Raw genomic sequence first — 18,046 nt, 5'->3', positions numbered from 1 at the left:
GAGAGCCAAGGCACTGCCCAAAGTTTCACAATACTTCTCTGAACATCTTGTTAGCCAAGATAATGGATTCAGCCCAAAACTGGGCTTTTGTTTGTAATGAATAAGGGCTAACTAGTAGATTTTGAAACAATCTTGTAAAAGTACTAAAAATAGTGAATGTAATCTCTTCTACCCTCTTAAAGGTTATGAAATAAGGTAATGCTGTATGGTAGCTGGTTCGGGGCTTGCCCCTCCCTCCTTTCTTCTAACATTCTCCTTGTGGTTTTACTATCCCTGCCCCTTCTTCCCAAAGCAAATGCAATCATTCTGTCTTTTTTTTTTTAGGACTTTCCGTGACATCGCTGAAGATCTGAAATCTTCAGGAGATTGACATGGCTTCACTGTGGTGACTTCTCTGGGGAGTTCCACTCGACAGCGAATTCTCCCACTTGTGGCCTCTGTCCTGTCAACTGTGTCTGGCAGGCAGGGGCACCCAGAAACGAAGCAGAAGCCTCCCAGCCTTACATGCAGAACACCAAGTGAGGAACACTCGCTCTAGGCTGCTTTGCGTTTTAAACCCAGCTTGAGTTGAACACTGTTAGCTCACAGCTCACACTAAGATGGCTTGAACAGTTGCAGTTCATGCACTGGTACCAAGGCTTGAAATTGCCCTCACTGATTGTCTACTGCAATGTGTATTTATTAAGTTACCGTAAGGGTTCCAAAATACCTGCTATTGAAAGTATATTCAGTGTAGTTTTCCTCCTGCCTTAGGAGTTCTTAGCCCCTTTTCAGTGATGAGGCTTTCACTTGGAGTAGGCTTAGTAAGCAGGAAAATGAGTCTGATACCCTTTTAGAATAACATCTTCCCCTTCTTGGAGAAGAAAGGAGTCTTAGGGGTGAAGGGGGTGTTAGTGTGCTGTGAGCAGAGGAGAAGCAGTCCGAGGAGAGCTCTTCCTCCCTTCCTCCCCTTCACCCCTCCTTTCAAGGTTGCCAAATTTCTACAACTTTCCTGACCACATTGGATGAAGATCCTGTTGAGCTGCTATGAATAGTAACAATGTGATAGAATCCACGTGTCAGCTTCTTCTTTTAACTGTTTTACAAGAAAAGACTCTCAGGTGTAGTGGTCCTGTGTTTGTTGTGTGTCCCCCAGTTCCGTACTGGGAACTCTACCAGTAAGTTACTTAGCAGCAGAACTTGGTTTTGTTTCTGCCCCTAGCACAGTGCCTTGCACATGTGACTCTAGTCGAGCGCTTGCTGAGTTGGGCTGTGACTTTCTGCGCATCTCAGATACCAGCACAGTGCTTTACATTTCCACCCTTGTGCATAGTCCTTCACAAGCATTCCCGTCAGCTCTCGCGGTGGCGGCGGCTTTGTATTCTCAGCAGTGCCACCCTGGTGGGGGTGCTAAGCTTCAGGACAGGGCCAGTGCAGAGCCGGTAGGTACCAAGTGTTGTAAGACTTGGTCTCCTGTCTTCTGACTTCACATCTGCCGACTCTGTCACAACACATTTCTTAGGGCTTCAGCAGTTTCCCAGTCCTGTGACCCAGGTGTTGTCATTCATTCCTTATAAGTGACAGAAAGTTTGTCCTGTTTCATGACATGGCCAGAAGAGCCAGCTCCTAGTGCTGTGTCCTTCCCGGCTGATCAGTCACTAACCCTGCCTGTGCCCCAAGGGAATGTAGAGCAGAAGGGATTTGTGGTGGTTTTTTTTTTTTTTTTTTTTTTTAAATATTTAAGACTAAAATTAATTTTCCCTAAAACATCTCACTAAGTTTGTAATAAACCCCACATACTGCTTGGCTTGGCTGTGTATAGTATATAGCACATGCAGGCCTCCAGATTGTATCATGAATCCTTCAACATTTATGGCCTGTTATTCCATTGCCTGTAGATTTGACCACTAAATCACTTCTTTGTTCTTTAATCAGTTGCTCATTTGCTCATTAACACATTTCTTGAGTGTTAGTAAACTCTAGGCACCATGCCAGGGACTGAACAGGGTGCTCCGGGAGATGACTCCTGAGGCAGCCTCTCACCTTAAGCACTGCACCAGCCAGATCATGTATCATACTGTCTAAACTTCTTGTATTAAAATGGCTGAAGAGAGAAACCCAGTTTGTGTTTGTTTACTATAATCTGATAAGTTTATAGCTATAATTAGCAATACTCCTAAGAGGCAAATATATACAGTGGTTTGTGTGCATATACAAATTATGTTGCTCCAATGTGCTTTTAGCCATGTAAAAGCAAAATTGCAAAAACCTAAGTTTGAGCTAATTCATAGCTGTTGGTAGGATAGTTCTTAATCTGAATGTGAAGTTGTTTGAGGGAAACTGAACTCCCTAAAATAGTGGCAGTGGCTTAAGCCTGTCCTGGAATTTTAGGAGCAGAGGTCCCCACAGAGGCACACAGTCCTGGTCAGGAAACCAGAACCACTCCATTGCTACAGTGTACACAGGAACGCCACCTTTGGGTAGGTTAGAACTAGAAAAGTACCCTGGCGTGTGTCAGGCACAGAGAGGAGGTTTTACAGAATTTTCCTAGGATGGATAGTGAGCAGGTAGCATGACAAGGAGTCTCTAGCTTAAGTCTCTAATTTACCCTGAAGAATTTGCATGGGAATTTGACCCGGAAGAAGTTCCCCTGGAGGTCGGGGGAGACAGAGACAGAGTCAGAGACAGAGGAGTGTGTGTATAGAATGCATCCGTGCAGCAAAAGTAGCTTCCGTGAAACTGGGGATAGAGATCTGCCTTAGCATCTTGGAATGTAAAAGAACATAAAGGGTTAGTTTCAAGTTTCCTTCCCTGACAGTTTCCAACTGAAGGGGTACAAGGGAACTGAAAAGCTGTGTGCACCCGTCTGCTCCTACTTTTGATAAGAGAATGGGTGCAGGGCTGGAAGCATAAATTCCATGTTATGTGCATCCTGCCTGAATCCCACACTTTTATATTTAGACATGATCCATGGCCTCTTTGGCCGCCAGTGTTAGATATTATTAAAACTGTGAGTCTCCTAATCCTTCTTCTTCAAGAACTGGCTGCTTTCCTTTGGACTCTGAGATGAACCCTGTGTTGACTCTTGACTGTGGAAAGGTGCCCAAGATGTGTTATGTTGAGACCCTGTGTCCAAACTCTGACTTTAGGGATGACAGCTGCTTGTACCAGTATACAGGCAGTAAAGCAGTGCAGGGCAGCCTTCTGGCTAACCTTGGCCTTCAGAAGAACTCACCATGCTTTCTCAGGACTTCTGCATTCCTCCATTTCCCACTGGGGTTAGGTACCTGCTTCAGAAGTGTGGCAAGCAATGCTGAGAATTCAAGGCCAACTGGACTTAAACTAGAATACATTCATTTAGGTGACTATCAAGAGTTTTTAACCCAGTTGATGGGAAAATACCCTCAGGACTTCCCGTACTTCAGTCCTGACCTTCCAGTCACTATCTTCTGAGGGTCTCCCACAGCCTTTCCAAGAGTATCACAATGGGACTTTGAGTGCCCCTTTCACAGTGAAAATTGTATATTGCCACATACCTTCCAAATTCTTGTTCCTGCAAAGAACAACTATTATTTATTTATTTACTGTCAGCTTTTTGTATTTGCTAATCTTGCCATCAAATGTGTTCATTTCATTAACTCTCTAAGGTCTGGGAAAAACACCTATCTGAAGCCACTAAGCAGCTTTCTTGATAACATAAAAATACACGAGAGAATTGCAGATGAAAATTCTTCTTACCTGTCACAGAAGTTTGGTGCTTGAATGGGCTGTTGTAATGAGATGATGTGGTTGTTTTAGAGAAGGAAACAAATTTATGGGTAAAGTAGCGTATGTAACAGAGCCAGTTAACAACAGACGTCAGAGTGGAGTACAGATCCTCTCCCTCTCAGCCCGCCTTCTGCTTCTCTTCCCTTTTCCTCATAGCTCAACCACGTTTGTCAAAAAAGAAGAAGAGAAAGTTCTATAATAGCAGTTGTTTGCAGAATTAATGGAGTTGTAAGAGAAAAACTGCTGGGGTGGGGAGATTCTATGGTCAATTAAAATTGAGGAATGCTAAGGTATTTCCTTTCCCTGAGATGTCGGAGTGTTTATTATGCCATGACACATTGTGAACTTAGGAGGGACAGAGTGTTTCACAGTATGTTGTCCCCTACCCCTCTACCCCCAACCCCTCTCTGAGCATCTCAAGAGACCCGGGGTTCTTTTGAGCTTCTGATCAAGTTTACAGGTCTTGTAGAAGACAATTGCTAGTGAAAATACTGGCAGTGCATGTGTTATTGTGGTACTGAGGGATGGCAACAAGTCCCAGCAGTCTGGTGAGACACCAGAAAGTAGGCACATTGCTGCCCAGAGCTGTGCTTACAGGGAGGACATCCTTTCCCACCTGTGGCACACAAGATCAGTATCCAAGTTATCCAAGAATCACTTAATGTGCAAATACACTGGTGGCGTTGATACTGCATCTTAGCAGGCTTTCGTATGGCACTTTATATTTTCAGGCACCTTTGGGTTCAACCCTGTGAGCTATAGTGTTACAGTCATTGTACAGACGAGGCACTGGAGAAGTTTGTTGTTGACTCCTTCTCTTCTCCCTTCTCCTGCTCTCCTCTCTCCTCTGTTTAGATCACAAAAGGATGGAGCCAGAATTTGGTTGCAGAATCTCTGACTCCAAGTCCAAAGTTCTTGATACTGGTCTTTCCTTCTAGCTTTATGTATATGATGAAGGTATGGAAACAGATCTAACCATGGTTTTGCTTATTGTGAAGTACAAGTTCTCTTGTATTGGAGTGACCCAGAAGTGTAACTCTTACCGTAGCTGTCCTAGAAAAACCCCTTCTTTGTCCTTGCAGTCCCTGCTACTTGTTCAGGTACTTGGTTTGTACTTCAAATACTGTTTGATTGTGAAACCAAGATGGAACATATCATTGTAATTATTTAACTCTGAAAATGTATCACCTCTGCATTCTCAGGTGAAGGAGAGAAATGGTTTGACAGGAAAAATAGCATTCAAATGCAACAGTAAATATCCTTTATTACACAGATGCTGTTTCTTAGCTTTAATTTGCTTTCACAACTTACTGATGTAACAACATCTTTGTAAAATGTAAAATATTTATATTTTGAAATAAAGTCACAAATGTTGGATGAAACGGGTGATAAACTTAGCCTCTTATTTTTTGAGAAATCTGATCTTTATCCAGACTCTGCCTGCATATCCTACCTTTGGCGCCAGTATAGATACTGGTGCCAGTATTTTTATGAAATTTGGTCATCTTAGATGAGGGAAACTGTCTGGGAGTAGACGTTTGCACCTTAAAGAGGCCACAGGGTCCATAGCTGAGGCAGAAGTCCTCAGTGCATTGGAGAGAGGCAGCTTTGTAGATTGTGAGGATGGTGGTGAAGGTAAAAATGGGAAGACAGGGACCTGGAGAGGGGGCTGAGGAGTTAAGGGTAGATAGATACTGCTCCTCCAGAGGACCCAAGTTAGGTTCCTCACACTCTTATTGGGCAGCTGGTAACCACCTGTAGCTCCAGCTCCAGGGGATCCGATGCCTCTGCCCTTAAGTACTGCACTCACATGCACATTCTGACATACAAACACAGTTTAAAAGAAAGAAAAGAATTGGAAGACGAGTTGAATTCAGGAGCTCTTCTTTTGGAAGAACAGCCTAAGTTTTGCTGTCTCCATTACCGGATGCCTGTGCTGCTTTGGCAGATGAAGCCCTGCAACTTTGCCTTCAAACACTGCAAGTTGAGCCCCTTCAGTCTAACTTGATGGAGAAAGCCAGTCTCAGATTCCTTTTTGCCCCATAGATGCACATTAGTAGCTATGGTCCTTCAAAAATACTTTCTTATGCTTTTTAGTCAGTTGCTTAAGTTTAGAATCCTTCCTAAGGTGCAGGCTTCTAAAAGCCTTCCTTGGCTTTATTCCTGGAAACCGGAGGAAAAGGAGTGTTGGCACTCCCTCATCACAGGGATTCTGTGTGAGCTCATGGTTGGGCTGAGAGAATGGATGCTTAGCCTTAAGTGACTTCAGGCAGAAATAGACACAATCTTTTCATTCAAGGAGCAGTTAACAAGCTGCTATTTCTTGGCTAATATTAAAAATAATTCTAAGAAGACACTTTTAAAAGATACAGTATTTATCAGTGCACACTTTTGTTTTTAATTCTCTTGAAGGTGAATTCTAAAGATACTGCCTGCAAGATCCACTACCTTCTTGCTGAGTATCAAGATAACATGTGAATGTATTATATCAAATGTTTCAACTCCTTGTAAGAGATATGTAATCAGAAAATAGGAGTGAAGGGGAAATGGGGCGGACCTTCCCGGGAAGCCATGGAAAGATAATTAGAATTGCCATCTCAGGGCAGAGGTTTCCTACCATTTTCTTTTTCTTTTTTTTCTCCAGAGCTGAGGACGGAACCCAGGGCCTTGCACTAGGCAAATGCTCTACCACTGAGCTAAATCCCTACTCCGTTTCCTACCCTTTTCAACCCCATCAAAGCGTGTAGAAATATTTATGAGAATACAGGCATATGGATTTGGTGGGAAGCTTTGCTGGGAACAGTTGTCTTCTGGTAAGAGGCTACGTGAACATAGGGAGGCCCTCAGGTGTCTTGTTTCTCCTGCTTTAGGTAAAATATGCTGTGGAACACAACACAGGAAAGAGAAGCTGGTGCGGCCCAGGGGGCGGGCCTGCAGAGATGGAGCTCGAGGGGTGGGGCAATAGCGAGTGGGTGGGGCTTCCATGAATTGGGGTGGGGTTAGAGGGGGCGTGCCGCCCTAGGGGCGGAGCTGATGAGCCCCCACTGCTGCGCTCCAGACTATGGGGACAGGTGGGAAGGGCCAAGAGGGGGCGTGGCTGGGGCGGGACTAGCTAGGCTGGGGTGGGTCGCGGGGGCGGGGCCGAGGCGGTGGTGCCCGCCTGGGGGCGGGGCTACCGGGCCCGGGGTCGCATGGAGGCGGGGCCGAGGCGGTGGCACAGGGCTAGGGGTGGGGCCTCGGTGCCGCGAGGCGGCAGGCGACCGGCGGGCTGGTTGGCGGGCCCGCACTGGTGCGGCGAGCGGGCTGTACGACCGGTGGAGCGCTATGGCCGCTTCTCCGGTCTCTGGCGGCGGCGGTGCGGGAGCTGTCCACTCCTGCAACACGTCTGGCTTCGCCTTCGACTCGGGACTGGAGATCAGAACGCGCTCGGTGGAGCAGACGCTGCTGCCCCTGGTTTCTCAGGTACTGCGGCCCCGGGTCCCCGTGTGCGCGGCCCGCGATGGCGGCTGCCGCTTTTCCCTGGCCCGGCACGGCGGGGCGGGAGGCGGCGCTGTCCCGCATTCCGTGAGCGCGGCGACGGCGCGGCGGGACTGGCGTGGGGGCCCGGGGCGGGGCGGCCACTCCTGGGCGCGCGGTGAGGCGCCCCAACCCAGCAGGTGCGTTGTCCGGCCTAGGTGGCCCGACTCGCCTGGCGCTGCGGCTTCTGCCCAGGGAGGCCCAGCGGCGGGACGGGACGGTGGGATCCCTGCGGGGTCCCCTGGCTTCTAGAGCCGCGGCGGCTGCAGCTGCGCAGTCCGCCGCCGCCGCTGTCCGCATCCCAGGCCAGACCCGGGCGTTGGACTCAGGCTGGGGCACTCCAGTTTGCCTCCCACTCCGGCATGTTCTCCAAGGCCTTTGTCCCGTTCCCTGGGCCGTGTGTGGGCTCGCCCAACTCCCACCCACTCTGGCCACCTGTCCTGTCCCTCCCTGCCACTTGCCGCCCACCTCTGTCTACCTGGACTCTGCAGACTGATGGGAAGTAATGCTTGAGGCTTAATCCCGATGCACACGCTTTTGCCAGGTCTCAGTTGGGATTAGTGCATTATTGTATTTGTGGGTTATAAAAGAAGTCTAGAATCAGCTAAGTGATGTGCTTAATTAAAAAAAAAAAAGTTTTGTTTCTCGGAGCTGAGGTATACATAACCCGAGGGCTAGAATTCCTCACCTACAGCTGTGGTACTATGCCAAACACCAAGGGAAGAATTTTGTCTTTGGCAGCGCGTTGGCGATGTGTGACTCATACTAAGCTGTAACATCTTGGTGACTCATGCCAGGATTACCAAGATTTTAGAGGTAGAAGAATCTTAAATTATCTGACTCTAAATTAAAAAATCATTTCTTACCTCAACACCTGGTCACCAATGCCTTTCATAAACGATTTTAGTGAAGCGGAGTTGTCACTATTCCATAGACGTTAAAATGTTGCCTCTGTTCCAGCCCTGTCCCGAAAATATTTGAAAATTGTAGTTATATGTGTCCCCTAGGTTCTTGTAATACTAATTAAGTAAATGTCCCTCTTTTCCTCCCTGCATCCTGTGATTAGTGGAACAGTGGTGACTAGCCCTGGCACTCCCCGTGGCTTTTCCTCTTCCTGAGTAGTGGATGTATGGATCAATGGAAAGAGTGCTGTCATTTCTTTCCAGTGTCCACACCTCCTTCCACCCCGGAGTACCCCCCCCCCACACACACACACCCATCCATAGAACAACCACAATCCGTAAGTGGTGAGAAGTGCCGAAGCATTTTCCCAGGGGAGAGAGAGGAGAGAGAGACTTGAAATTGATAGTGTTTTATCCATCCACTTAATACTAGCTGTAGGCTGTGTTCTAAGCACTTTGCCGGCACTAACTCATTTACTTCTTGCCCACCCATGAGGTGAGATACATGCATAGTCTCATGAGGCAGATGAAGAAATTGAGGGTTAGACCAATTAACCTGTTATTAGAGGTTTCAATTCTTCAATAACAAACTGGGGTTTGAATCCAGGCAGCTTGGCTCCAGTAGTCAGATTTAGCTGCTCCTGTGTCCCTTCTAGAGATTAGAGGAGGTGGTGAGGTCAGCGCAGAGTGGTTACAAAGAAAAAGTTCCACAGTAGAAAAACTAGCCAGAGAGCTGCAATCTGGGAAAACAGTAACTTTGTATAGTATCATTGCTAAAAACTTGCCAGTGCTACAGAGCTTTATTTTTATTTTTTATTCTGGAATATGGAGAGTAGAAGAGGAAACATGCTAAAAAGTAACTAGAAGGGAAAACACCCCTCCCCACTTGGTTTGAAGGCTTTTTCAGGCTCATAGCTGAGGTTCTGCACACTCCAGTTGTATCTCTGTCACACTTCCACAACTGATAGGCTTAGGGCTATCTAAACTGATAGGTTGAGGCTGTCCTCAACATAGTTAAGTTCCCCTTAGTATCGAGAGATGCATGAAGCATGGTTACAATGTTTGATTAACAAGTCAGGGAAGTACATAAAGATAATTTAGACTGATTTTAAAGTTTCAGTGAGTTTAAGATATTAAAACTGGCCGGAGACTTAGCCTCTCTTCAAGGATATTTTAAGTACTTTAACCAAGGATTTATTGCATACTTAATAGTTTGCTGCTCTTTAAAGGGCATATATTTTAGTTGGGAGGTAGGGCATGTATAGAATAGCAAGCACATGCCAAGTATCAAGTACACATCATCAATAATAAATGCTCTGAGAGCGCAGATGCTTGAATCAGGGATGGCATTGTGAAGGAGACAGGGTTTGAGGTAAACAAGATTAGCACCGTGCAACAGAAAGTTGACGGCTTTTATTTTTGTATTACTTCACTGCTGACTCTCCCAGTGAAAGTCTTGACTTCTTGGTTTTATTCTAGGAAAACAAGGTTTTTGTCAGCATCAGAAAAATATGAATTCTGTCGTCACAGACTAGAAATGAAGTATTTTTACAGCAATAGATATAGAAAGAACCTTTGCTTCCCATCCAGCTTCTAATTATGACAAAATGATTTTGTAAACTTGTAGTAGGAGATGCTTTCCTTGCTGGGGATATAGATCAATGGAAAGAATGCTTGTCTAACAGGTGAGAGGTCCCGGGTTCAGGCCTCAGCACTGGGGGGAAATGCTGCTGAAGGGTTGGGGACATGGCCTATGGGTAAAGCACCTGCTGTGCAGGCATGAGGACCTGAATTTGGATCCCCAGCATCCAGGTCTAAGCTGGCAGGGGTGTGGAGTTGGATGCTGAGAAGCTCGTCCATGAACTTTAGGTTCATTGAGAGATTCTCTTAAAGAACAATGTGGAGAGCCATTGAGGAAGACATCTGATGTTGATCTTTGGCCTCCCCACACGCATGCACAGGCATCAGTACTTGCATAGATACACACACACACACACACACACACACACACACACACACACACACACAGGCATGCAGGTGCATGAGCACACAGTAAACACGTTGCTGGAAAAGCCTTTGTTAGCTGATAAGGAAACATTATAGCAAGAGTCAAATTTAAAGATGCATTTCTTTATACAGTTCTTGTAGAGACAAGAACTGGTGTCTGCTATCATAGATCCTATTCAAACTATGCCAGAAATTCCAGCCCTTCTATAAGACAAGGAGAAGAAACAAAAGGTACAGAGATAGTAAAAGAAAAATGAGAAGTCCCGTTGTGTTATAATTATCAATATAGAATCTCAAATTAGAGATAGTTAACAAGTTCATAGAATATGAAGTACCAAAGTCAGTTGCATTTCTCTCTACATTAATAAACAGAAAAAATACTAATTATAGTAAGACTGTAATATATGAAGTTACTAGAAAGATATGCATGTATATGTAGCAAAGAGGATATCAGACTATGGAGAAAATTTTATTGAAAGCCAGAGTGGATCGGAGTGACTGAGAGAAAAGTACTGCATTCATGCTTAGATCAATAGAATTCTAAAGACACAGCTCTTGGCTTTTCCTATTGATTTGTAAATTTAATGCAATTCCAATGAGAATTCCAACAGATTTTGGAATAAGATTTGACTAAAGTAATTCTAAAAATTTATATGAAAGACCAAAGAACCAAAGAACCAAGAATAGCCAGATTAAAGCAAGATGTGTAGACTTACTCTACAGGGTCCAGATGTGGTGGCGTACGCTTTTAGTGCCAGTATTTGGGAATTGGAGGCAGGCGGATCACTGAGACTTGGAGGCCAGCCTAGTCTACATTGCAAGTTTCATGCCACCATGGCTACATAGGGAGATCCTATCTCAGAAAAAGACAAACTGAAGTTAGAGGATGGGCATAATGGTCCACGGCTGTAATCCCCATACGCATGAGACTGAGGCAGGAGAATTTGACGTGAGACCCCGTGTAAAGAAAACGGTTGATACTACCAATGCCCTAGCAGTTCAGCTCCTTGCAGAGTACTTGCAGAGAAGCCCTGTGTAGTAGAGAAGTAGAATACAAGTATGGACAACATTTTCCTTTGGAAGGTCCCAAACTAAAAACTACCAGATCTCTTTTAATAGGATGTTTAAATAAACTGTGCAGGGCTTAGCTAGTGAGAGTCTATGAGTAAAATGACCGAGCCACAGCTGTGATTCTGTTGTGGGTCAAACCCAAGGTCTTATGAGAGCTAGGTAAACACTATACCACTGAGCTACACCCCCAACTCTTAGTGTTTTCAAACAGGGTATCTGTATAGCCCAGGCTGGACTCAAACTCACCACCCTCTTGTCTCCACCTTCCAAGTGTTAGGAGTGTAGGTGGGTACCACCACAGTGTTAGGAGTGTAGGTGGGTACCACCACAGTGTTGGAGTGTAGGTGGGTACCACCACAGTGGATTTTGATGTCGCACGTTTTATAATCTAAGCCTTTTTAAAGCTCCAGGCTGAGAACCTGGCATGTTTTCTGTAGCGTTACTCCCACCCCTTTTATATCACTTCATTCTTCCTGTCACCATTGCCACTCCTCTGGAGTTTTATCCAAGGGAGGGAGGGAGGATGCCTCCACCCTGGTGCGGAATGTCACTCTTCTGCCCTCGGCCTTCCCTCCAGACATCCTGTCAGCGGACCCTTTTCGTGTCTAAGGTAGCTTCACTTGGTTCTCTCCATCTTTCTTCGCCTTGGGAGTGTTTCCGAGTCTTTGCCTCAGTACGGTTTGTAGAAGAGAGTAGATAAGTGGCTTTCTCTTCCTTGCTGATTGAGGCAGTGGATATGAGTGTGTTTTTGAGAGCAAAGATAAAGGAAAACTCAGATGATCAAATGAGACTGGAAGCCAGTGAAAGTGCCCGCCTCTGCCTTCTTCGGAAGAATCTGACCTTGAATGCTGTGTTCACTTCCATGCTTTGTGCAGCAAATTAGCCAGCTCCCATTCTGAATTCTGAGGACTTACTGAGGAGCTAAATCCAAATAGGATTTAAATTATTCTTCAGGTCCTCGAGAACTGGACTTTATTTTGCTCTCCTCCCAGCTCCCATTTTACTTGCTTTCTTATCTCCCCACTAAGCAGGTAAAGAAAGCCCCTGTCAATCAAGTATAAACGTCAGTTCTAAAAATTTAGAACATCCCAAACCATGAGGACAGAACAGAACTGACACTATTCTTTCTTTTTTTTCTTTGTGTAAATGACATTATTCTAAGTACGCTGGCTTACATGTACTCCTTTACTTCACAGGGTAACCTGAGCATGTTATCATCCCAGTTCTTACAGATGAGGGTCGTCACAGAAGGGCTGATAACTAGCTGCATCCTGGCTGGAACTCCAACCCAGGCAGCATGGTTGGAGTCGGTGTTCTTAAGTGCGCGAATGCGCTTGTTTGTCCTTCATGAAGCTTAGGCAGATGATCTCAAGTAAGCCCTGTTCATGTTTCCTTCCCTACCGGAGTTTTCACTGGATCACATTAGCATCCTTCCCCCACAGAATGCCTTCTTTGCCTTCTGGCTCATTCAGGCATTTTCTAGAACATCCTGTAGATATGTCTGTCAGGGCAACTCTAAGTGGTCACTCTTACTGTTCTTCCTAGTTTTCAAGAATAATAGCTAGCTTTTGTATCTGGCATATTACAACTTTGGAAGCTCTCTCACTGTTTCCCCCTCCATCTGAGGAGGTAATAGAGGCATGGTGATTAAGAGTATAGGCAACTTTTTGGCTCTGTGACCATGGGCATATTCTTAACCTCTTCCAACTTTAGGCTTTTTATCTGTATAATGAAGGTAATAATAGGTAGATACCTAATAGAAGCTGGAAATGTAAACACTAAATGAATGTATGCAAAACATAGACACTAGTACTCACTCTTGTGCTTAATAAATCTAAGATAGGTAAGACTATCTTAAATTTTGCATAAGGATATTACAATGCAATCTCAATTTTTAAAAAGTATATTAAGTACATATAAAACAGGATTGGAATAATTCAACAAAAAACCTTCACAGGATTATAGGATTACAAGTTATTATTTGAAGTTTTTCTGCATTTACCCCCTTTCTTGTTTTGGGAATAATCAATACATGTGCTTTCTCTTATTTTTACAGTTCATTTTTATTATTTTTAATTCTGTGTAGGTGTGTGTGTGTCTGCTTGTGGGTATGCACACGTGAGTAAGTGGAAGTGTCCAAGGAGGCTAGAGGTTAGGATTCTTTAGAGCTAGCTGGACTTAAGGATGGCTGTGAACTGCCTGACATAGGTGCTGGGCACTGAACTCAGCTGCCCCGGGAGAGCAGCAAGTGCTCTTACCCATTTCCCCGTCCATCTCTCCAGCCCTGAAGCTGTCTCCTTAAAGTTTGAAAGTGTTAGGATTAAGTAGATGCTTGGGTAAAGATTTTATGATTGACTTAGCTCCTCTAAATATCAATTTTCAATGACTGTATTTGGAATAAGCATTTTTCAGAATGCTTCCAGTAAGAGGAAGACAGCCACACCTAAGAATGCACTAGGGAGGATGTTTGGAGTGAAAGCAAAACGCTCGTTTGGGAACTGAACAATAGTTGGCGCTTTAGCCCAATTGTAGGATCTGTTCTTTATAATTGGAAAATTTAAGCATTATGTAAATACAAAATTTAATGAGCAGAATGTTTTCCTCTGGGCTGCTGTAATAGCAATACTAAGCTAAAGCCCAGCATGTGGGATGCACTGTTCAAACCTCAGTCCCACAAATGAACAATAGAACCACACACATCTCTAACAACAGGCATTTATTTTGGCACAGTGTGGCAACTGGGTGGTCTAACAGCAAGGTGGTCAATATTCAGTGTTTGGTGAGACTACCTGCTTCCTAGACTAGACTGATGTCTTCTCCCTGTCCTGATGGGAGATACAAAGGGCAGGGGCCCTTTGCTTTCTCCTTTATAAGGGAATCCTGTTCATGGGTGCTCTGAATTCATGGCCTTTATAATTCATGGCTCACTTTATAATAAGTGGTGTTAGGATTTCACTTTATGAATGGGGCCGGCACAACCACTCTAAGTAGCCACTTCCATTGTTTTCATGCTTGTAATCTCTTATGTGAGAGCTTGAAATAGTGGTCAAGGTCTCTGTTCTATGTGTGGTTCTGAGAGTATCCCAGTGTCGGCCAGGTATGGAGGACTAAAGTGGTACAGATGGAGTTTGTACCCGTGCCCCCTCCTTTTAGACAGTCCTGGACTCCTCACAGACCTGCATTAGTCCAAGCTTGGGACCACACTGGTGTTTTTCCTATTTACCTACTTACCATTGGCAGCACCATAGCCCGTTCTCACAATTTACTCTAGTGATTCTTCTCGGATGCAATTACCTAATGGGCTCCTAGCTAACATTTATGCTGAAGAAAAGATCTGTCCCTCTGAAATCAAGAAATGAGCAAGAATGACTGGACATCTCTGCACTGGTGGGGCTTACTTGTTTTTTAGATGTATTAAAAAGGCGCGGTGACACACACCTTTAATCCTAGTATTTGGGAGAGAGATGCTGGCAGATTTCTGAGGCCAGCCAGGGTTACATAGTGAGACAAAAAACAAAACAAAACAAAACAAAACCTTGCCAAAAAACCCAAAAAACCCAAAAAGCAAAATTAACCATACCTAAACTCTATATATCTTGATGAACTTCTCTATACTGTTAGAATAGCCATTCTGAAGGTGTGGAGTGTTATAGTGGATATTATACATTTGCTATCAAATATATTTTATTCACTTATCTACCACCAAAAATACATAAATGAATAAAAAACCAAAGCAGTTAGCTTTTTATCCTTTTCTGTGACTGTGAGAATTTACTTCAAAACACACATTTGAAATTATGTTTACTTTCACCTAACAAAATAACCCCAAACTTAATGGATTACAGTAAGTCAGGTTCTGAGAGTAGCTTCCTTGGGTGCCTCTGTGGCTCTTGCTAGCTGTTGGCAAGAAGCCTTAGTTCTTCATCAAGGGAGCCTTCTTCCCATGGAGCTGGTCAAGCACCTTCCCCTCTCACTTGGCTTCCCCTAGAGTAAATATGGTAGAGAGCAGGAGATAGAACTGCAGTGACTTCATGCTTTACCCTCTAGAGTAGCACACTGTCTCTATTGGCTTAGGTAGAAGATATCCCCTTGCCTCCAAGTCTGGAGTGCTGGGATTACAGGCCTGTTCATCACAGCGCTGTTGTGTGGTGCTGGGAATTGAACCCAGGGCTTGGTGCATGCTAGGCCAGCACTCTACCTCTCAAGCTCCATCCCTACTTTATTCTGCTAGAAGCAACTAAATTAGCTTGCCCTCAAGGAAGGGGGTGGAGACTTTGCCTCTTGTAGGCAGCAATAGCAAAGAACTCAGTTCTCTAACCTCTGTGGTAAATTGTTTACCTTCTCCCCCCTGCAGACAACCTCTCCAGGAAGCTTGACCTGGGAATTTGGTCCAGATGAGTTTTTTAAAGATAGCCATATTCTCTCTCTAGCTATAGGAAAAATAGGAAGCACAGGGTATTTGTATGTAGTGGGTAGCCATTCCAGCTTTGATCTGGAAGCTTATGCTAAAAAAAACCAAGGAGAGAAAGAACCACTGGTTTACAGCTTCCTAAAGTGCACCTGGACCCAGGTTGGCAGTTCCTTAACTAAATTCAAGTCCCGCATCCCCTTCTCAGTCACCCTGTTCACAAAGGACAGTGTTTGTAGCTAGTCTTCTCAGCCTGTGGAAGCTTGGAGAAGGAAATCCTTCATTTCCTATTGATCCTCTTTGTTTTTAAGTCCAAGCGGGTGGTGTTTCTGCCAGTGTAATTAATTTTGTTTGCTGTCCTTTGAGTCATGCTGCGCTCAGTGCCTTAGCCCAAAGCCATCCGCACGGAGTTGTGCAGAGGTCAGCTCTTCTCTGCCTTGGACAGCTGAGGACAAGGCCTAAGCTCCGAGGCTGATTTTACAGCCTCCCCCTTAGCGCCATCTTTAGACTTGACGTTCTTGACTGGGCTTTAGATGTCGCTTTTGCCTCTAAGCCATTTGTAGTTTTATCGTGGTGTGCCATCTGGCGAAGAATTTTCAGAAGCAGCAAGTTCTGGCTTGATCTTGTTTAACTGTTTTACTTAACTTCTCTCTGTTCTCTTATATTTTACTGCAACCATTAGCGCCTTCAAACTCCTTCAAATCACCTTAGCTAGACCACCTAATTCTTGAGGGATATTTTCTATTTTCCCTGTTATTAAGGATGATTTTCTGCCATTACCTAATAAAGATCCTTTTGTTCTAGTTTCTAGTGAGGTTTTTTGTTTTGTTTTTAACCTTAAAAAAAACCCCAAATCCCCAAAACTATGTGTGTGTCGGGGGAAGGTGTGTATATGATACAATGTGTGTGTATGTGTATAAGTGTGTACATGCATGTACCACAGTGTGCGTGTGGAAGACAAAGGATAATCTTGGATACCTGTTTTCACCTTTCATCTTGGAGACAGGGTCTCTTATTGTTTGCCTTTATGTGGGCAGGCTACCTGACCCATGATCTTCAAGGAATTCTGTGTCTCTATTTCCCGTCTCCCATAGCAGTTTGGGGGTGCAGGTGTCCTTATTACTACACCTGGCTTTGCGTGGCTTCTGAGGATCCAAACTCAGGTCCTCACACACTTTACCTATTGAGACATCACCTTAGTCCCTTTCCTGCTCCCCCTCCCTCTTTTTTTAAATAAGCTTCCCCCCCCCCTCCTGCAGACAGGGTTTGTCTCTATGTAGTTTTTGGTGCCTGTCCTGGATCTCACTCTGTAGACCAGGCTGACCTCGAACTCACAGAGATCTGCCTGGCTCTGCCTCTCAAGTGCTGGGATTAAAGGCTTGTGCCACCACCGCCCGGCTTAATAAGCTTTTGCCTACACTTTTGTTGTGGTCTGAATGTTGGTTTCCTCTTAAAATCCTTATATTGGAACTTAATCCTTTGGGAGGCCATTAAGTCGTGACTGAGACTAATGCTTTAGAGTAGAGCCTGAGGAACTTGTTTGCATGGTCTACCAAGTGAAGAGCCAGGAACACTGTCCATGAGGACCTTTACCTCACCAGACAGAGTGTTCTGGAGACCTGAACCTGGGCTTTGTAGAACTGTAAGTAGTGAGTTTGTATAGGACCAGCTGAAAGTATTTGTTTTGGTAGTCCAAACTGACCACGAGAGCTCCCCTAAAGTCACCCGCTTCTGTGCAGTGTCTAAGCATTCCTGGGGCTTTTGACTCATCCTCTAAAGTCATTCACACAGCCCAATTTCAAAGTTCCTCTCAAAGTTTGGGTTTTGTTACAGCATCTCTTCAGATCTGGGTACCAAAATCTGTATTGCCTATCTATTGATGAAGAAAAATGCCTTCAAACTAGGCAGTGGTGGCGTACGCCTTTAACCCCAGCACTCAGGAGGCAGAGGCGGGCAGATCTCTGAGTTTGAGGCCAGCCTAGTCTATAGAGTGAGTTCCAGGACAGCCAGGGCTACACAGAGAAACCCTGTCCCCCCAAAAACAACAACAACAACAAATGAACAATGCCTTCACTAGTTTTCTATTGCTGTGCTTAAACACCCTGATTAAAACAACTCAGAGGAGAAACAGTTTATTTTAGCTTACAGTTCCAGGAAGCCCACATGTCAAGGAAGGAGTGGCAGCAGGGGAATGATGTCACATTGCAGTGGCAGTCCCTGATGGTTATGATAATCAGCGCTGGTGGCAGCGCTGGTTGCAGGCCACGGCCACGGCCACGACTACCAGAGTTACAAGGAGCTTTATTAGAAAGAAGGAGGGGACGGGAGGGAGGAGAGCCAGGCCTGGGGAGAAAGAAAGATGGCGCGGGAGCAGAGCAGAGAGCAGGGAGCAGAG

The 18,046-nt window shown here is 44.9% G+C and overlaps 2 protein-coding genes across 5 annotated transcripts in view; both read left to right on the top strand.

Annotated features, from left to right (window-relative positions):
• The window catches only part of Tmem245 (transmembrane protein 245), an 81,008-nt gene extending 75,879 nt beyond the window's left edge, over positions 1-5,129 (top strand). For all 4 annotated transcript variants that reach the window (XM_042271198.2, XM_006985275.4, XM_006985276.4 and 1 more), the window contains one exon: positions 325-5,129. In XM_042271198.2, the coding sequence (XP_042127132.1) occupies positions 325-370 (46 nt within the window). In that variant the 3' untranslated portion in view covers positions 371-5,129. The remainder of the gene's footprint in view (positions 1-324) is intronic.
• A 1,810-nt stretch (positions 5,130-6,939) lies between these two features.
• Ctnnal1 (catenin alpha like 1) overlaps positions 6,940-18,046 on the top strand; it is a 57,615-nt gene continuing 46,508 nt past the window's right edge. The window contains exon 1 of the mRNA XM_006985277.4: positions 6,940-7,209. Within this exon, the coding sequence (XP_006985339.1) occupies positions 7,072-7,209 (138 nt within the window). The 5' untranslated portion in view covers positions 6,940-7,071. The remainder of the gene's footprint in view (positions 7,210-18,046) is intronic.

Source organism: Peromyscus maniculatus, chromosome 2, assembly GCF_049852395.1.
Source record: "Peromyscus maniculatus bairdii isolate BWxNUB_F1_BW_parent chromosome 2, HU_Pman_BW_mat_3.1, whole genome shotgun sequence".
Taxonomy (NCBI): Eukaryota; Metazoa; Chordata; class Mammalia; order Rodentia; family Cricetidae; genus Peromyscus; species Peromyscus maniculatus.
The sequence above is the reverse complement of the archived record's forward strand: the minus strand, read 5'-3'. Positions and strand labels throughout refer to the sequence as shown.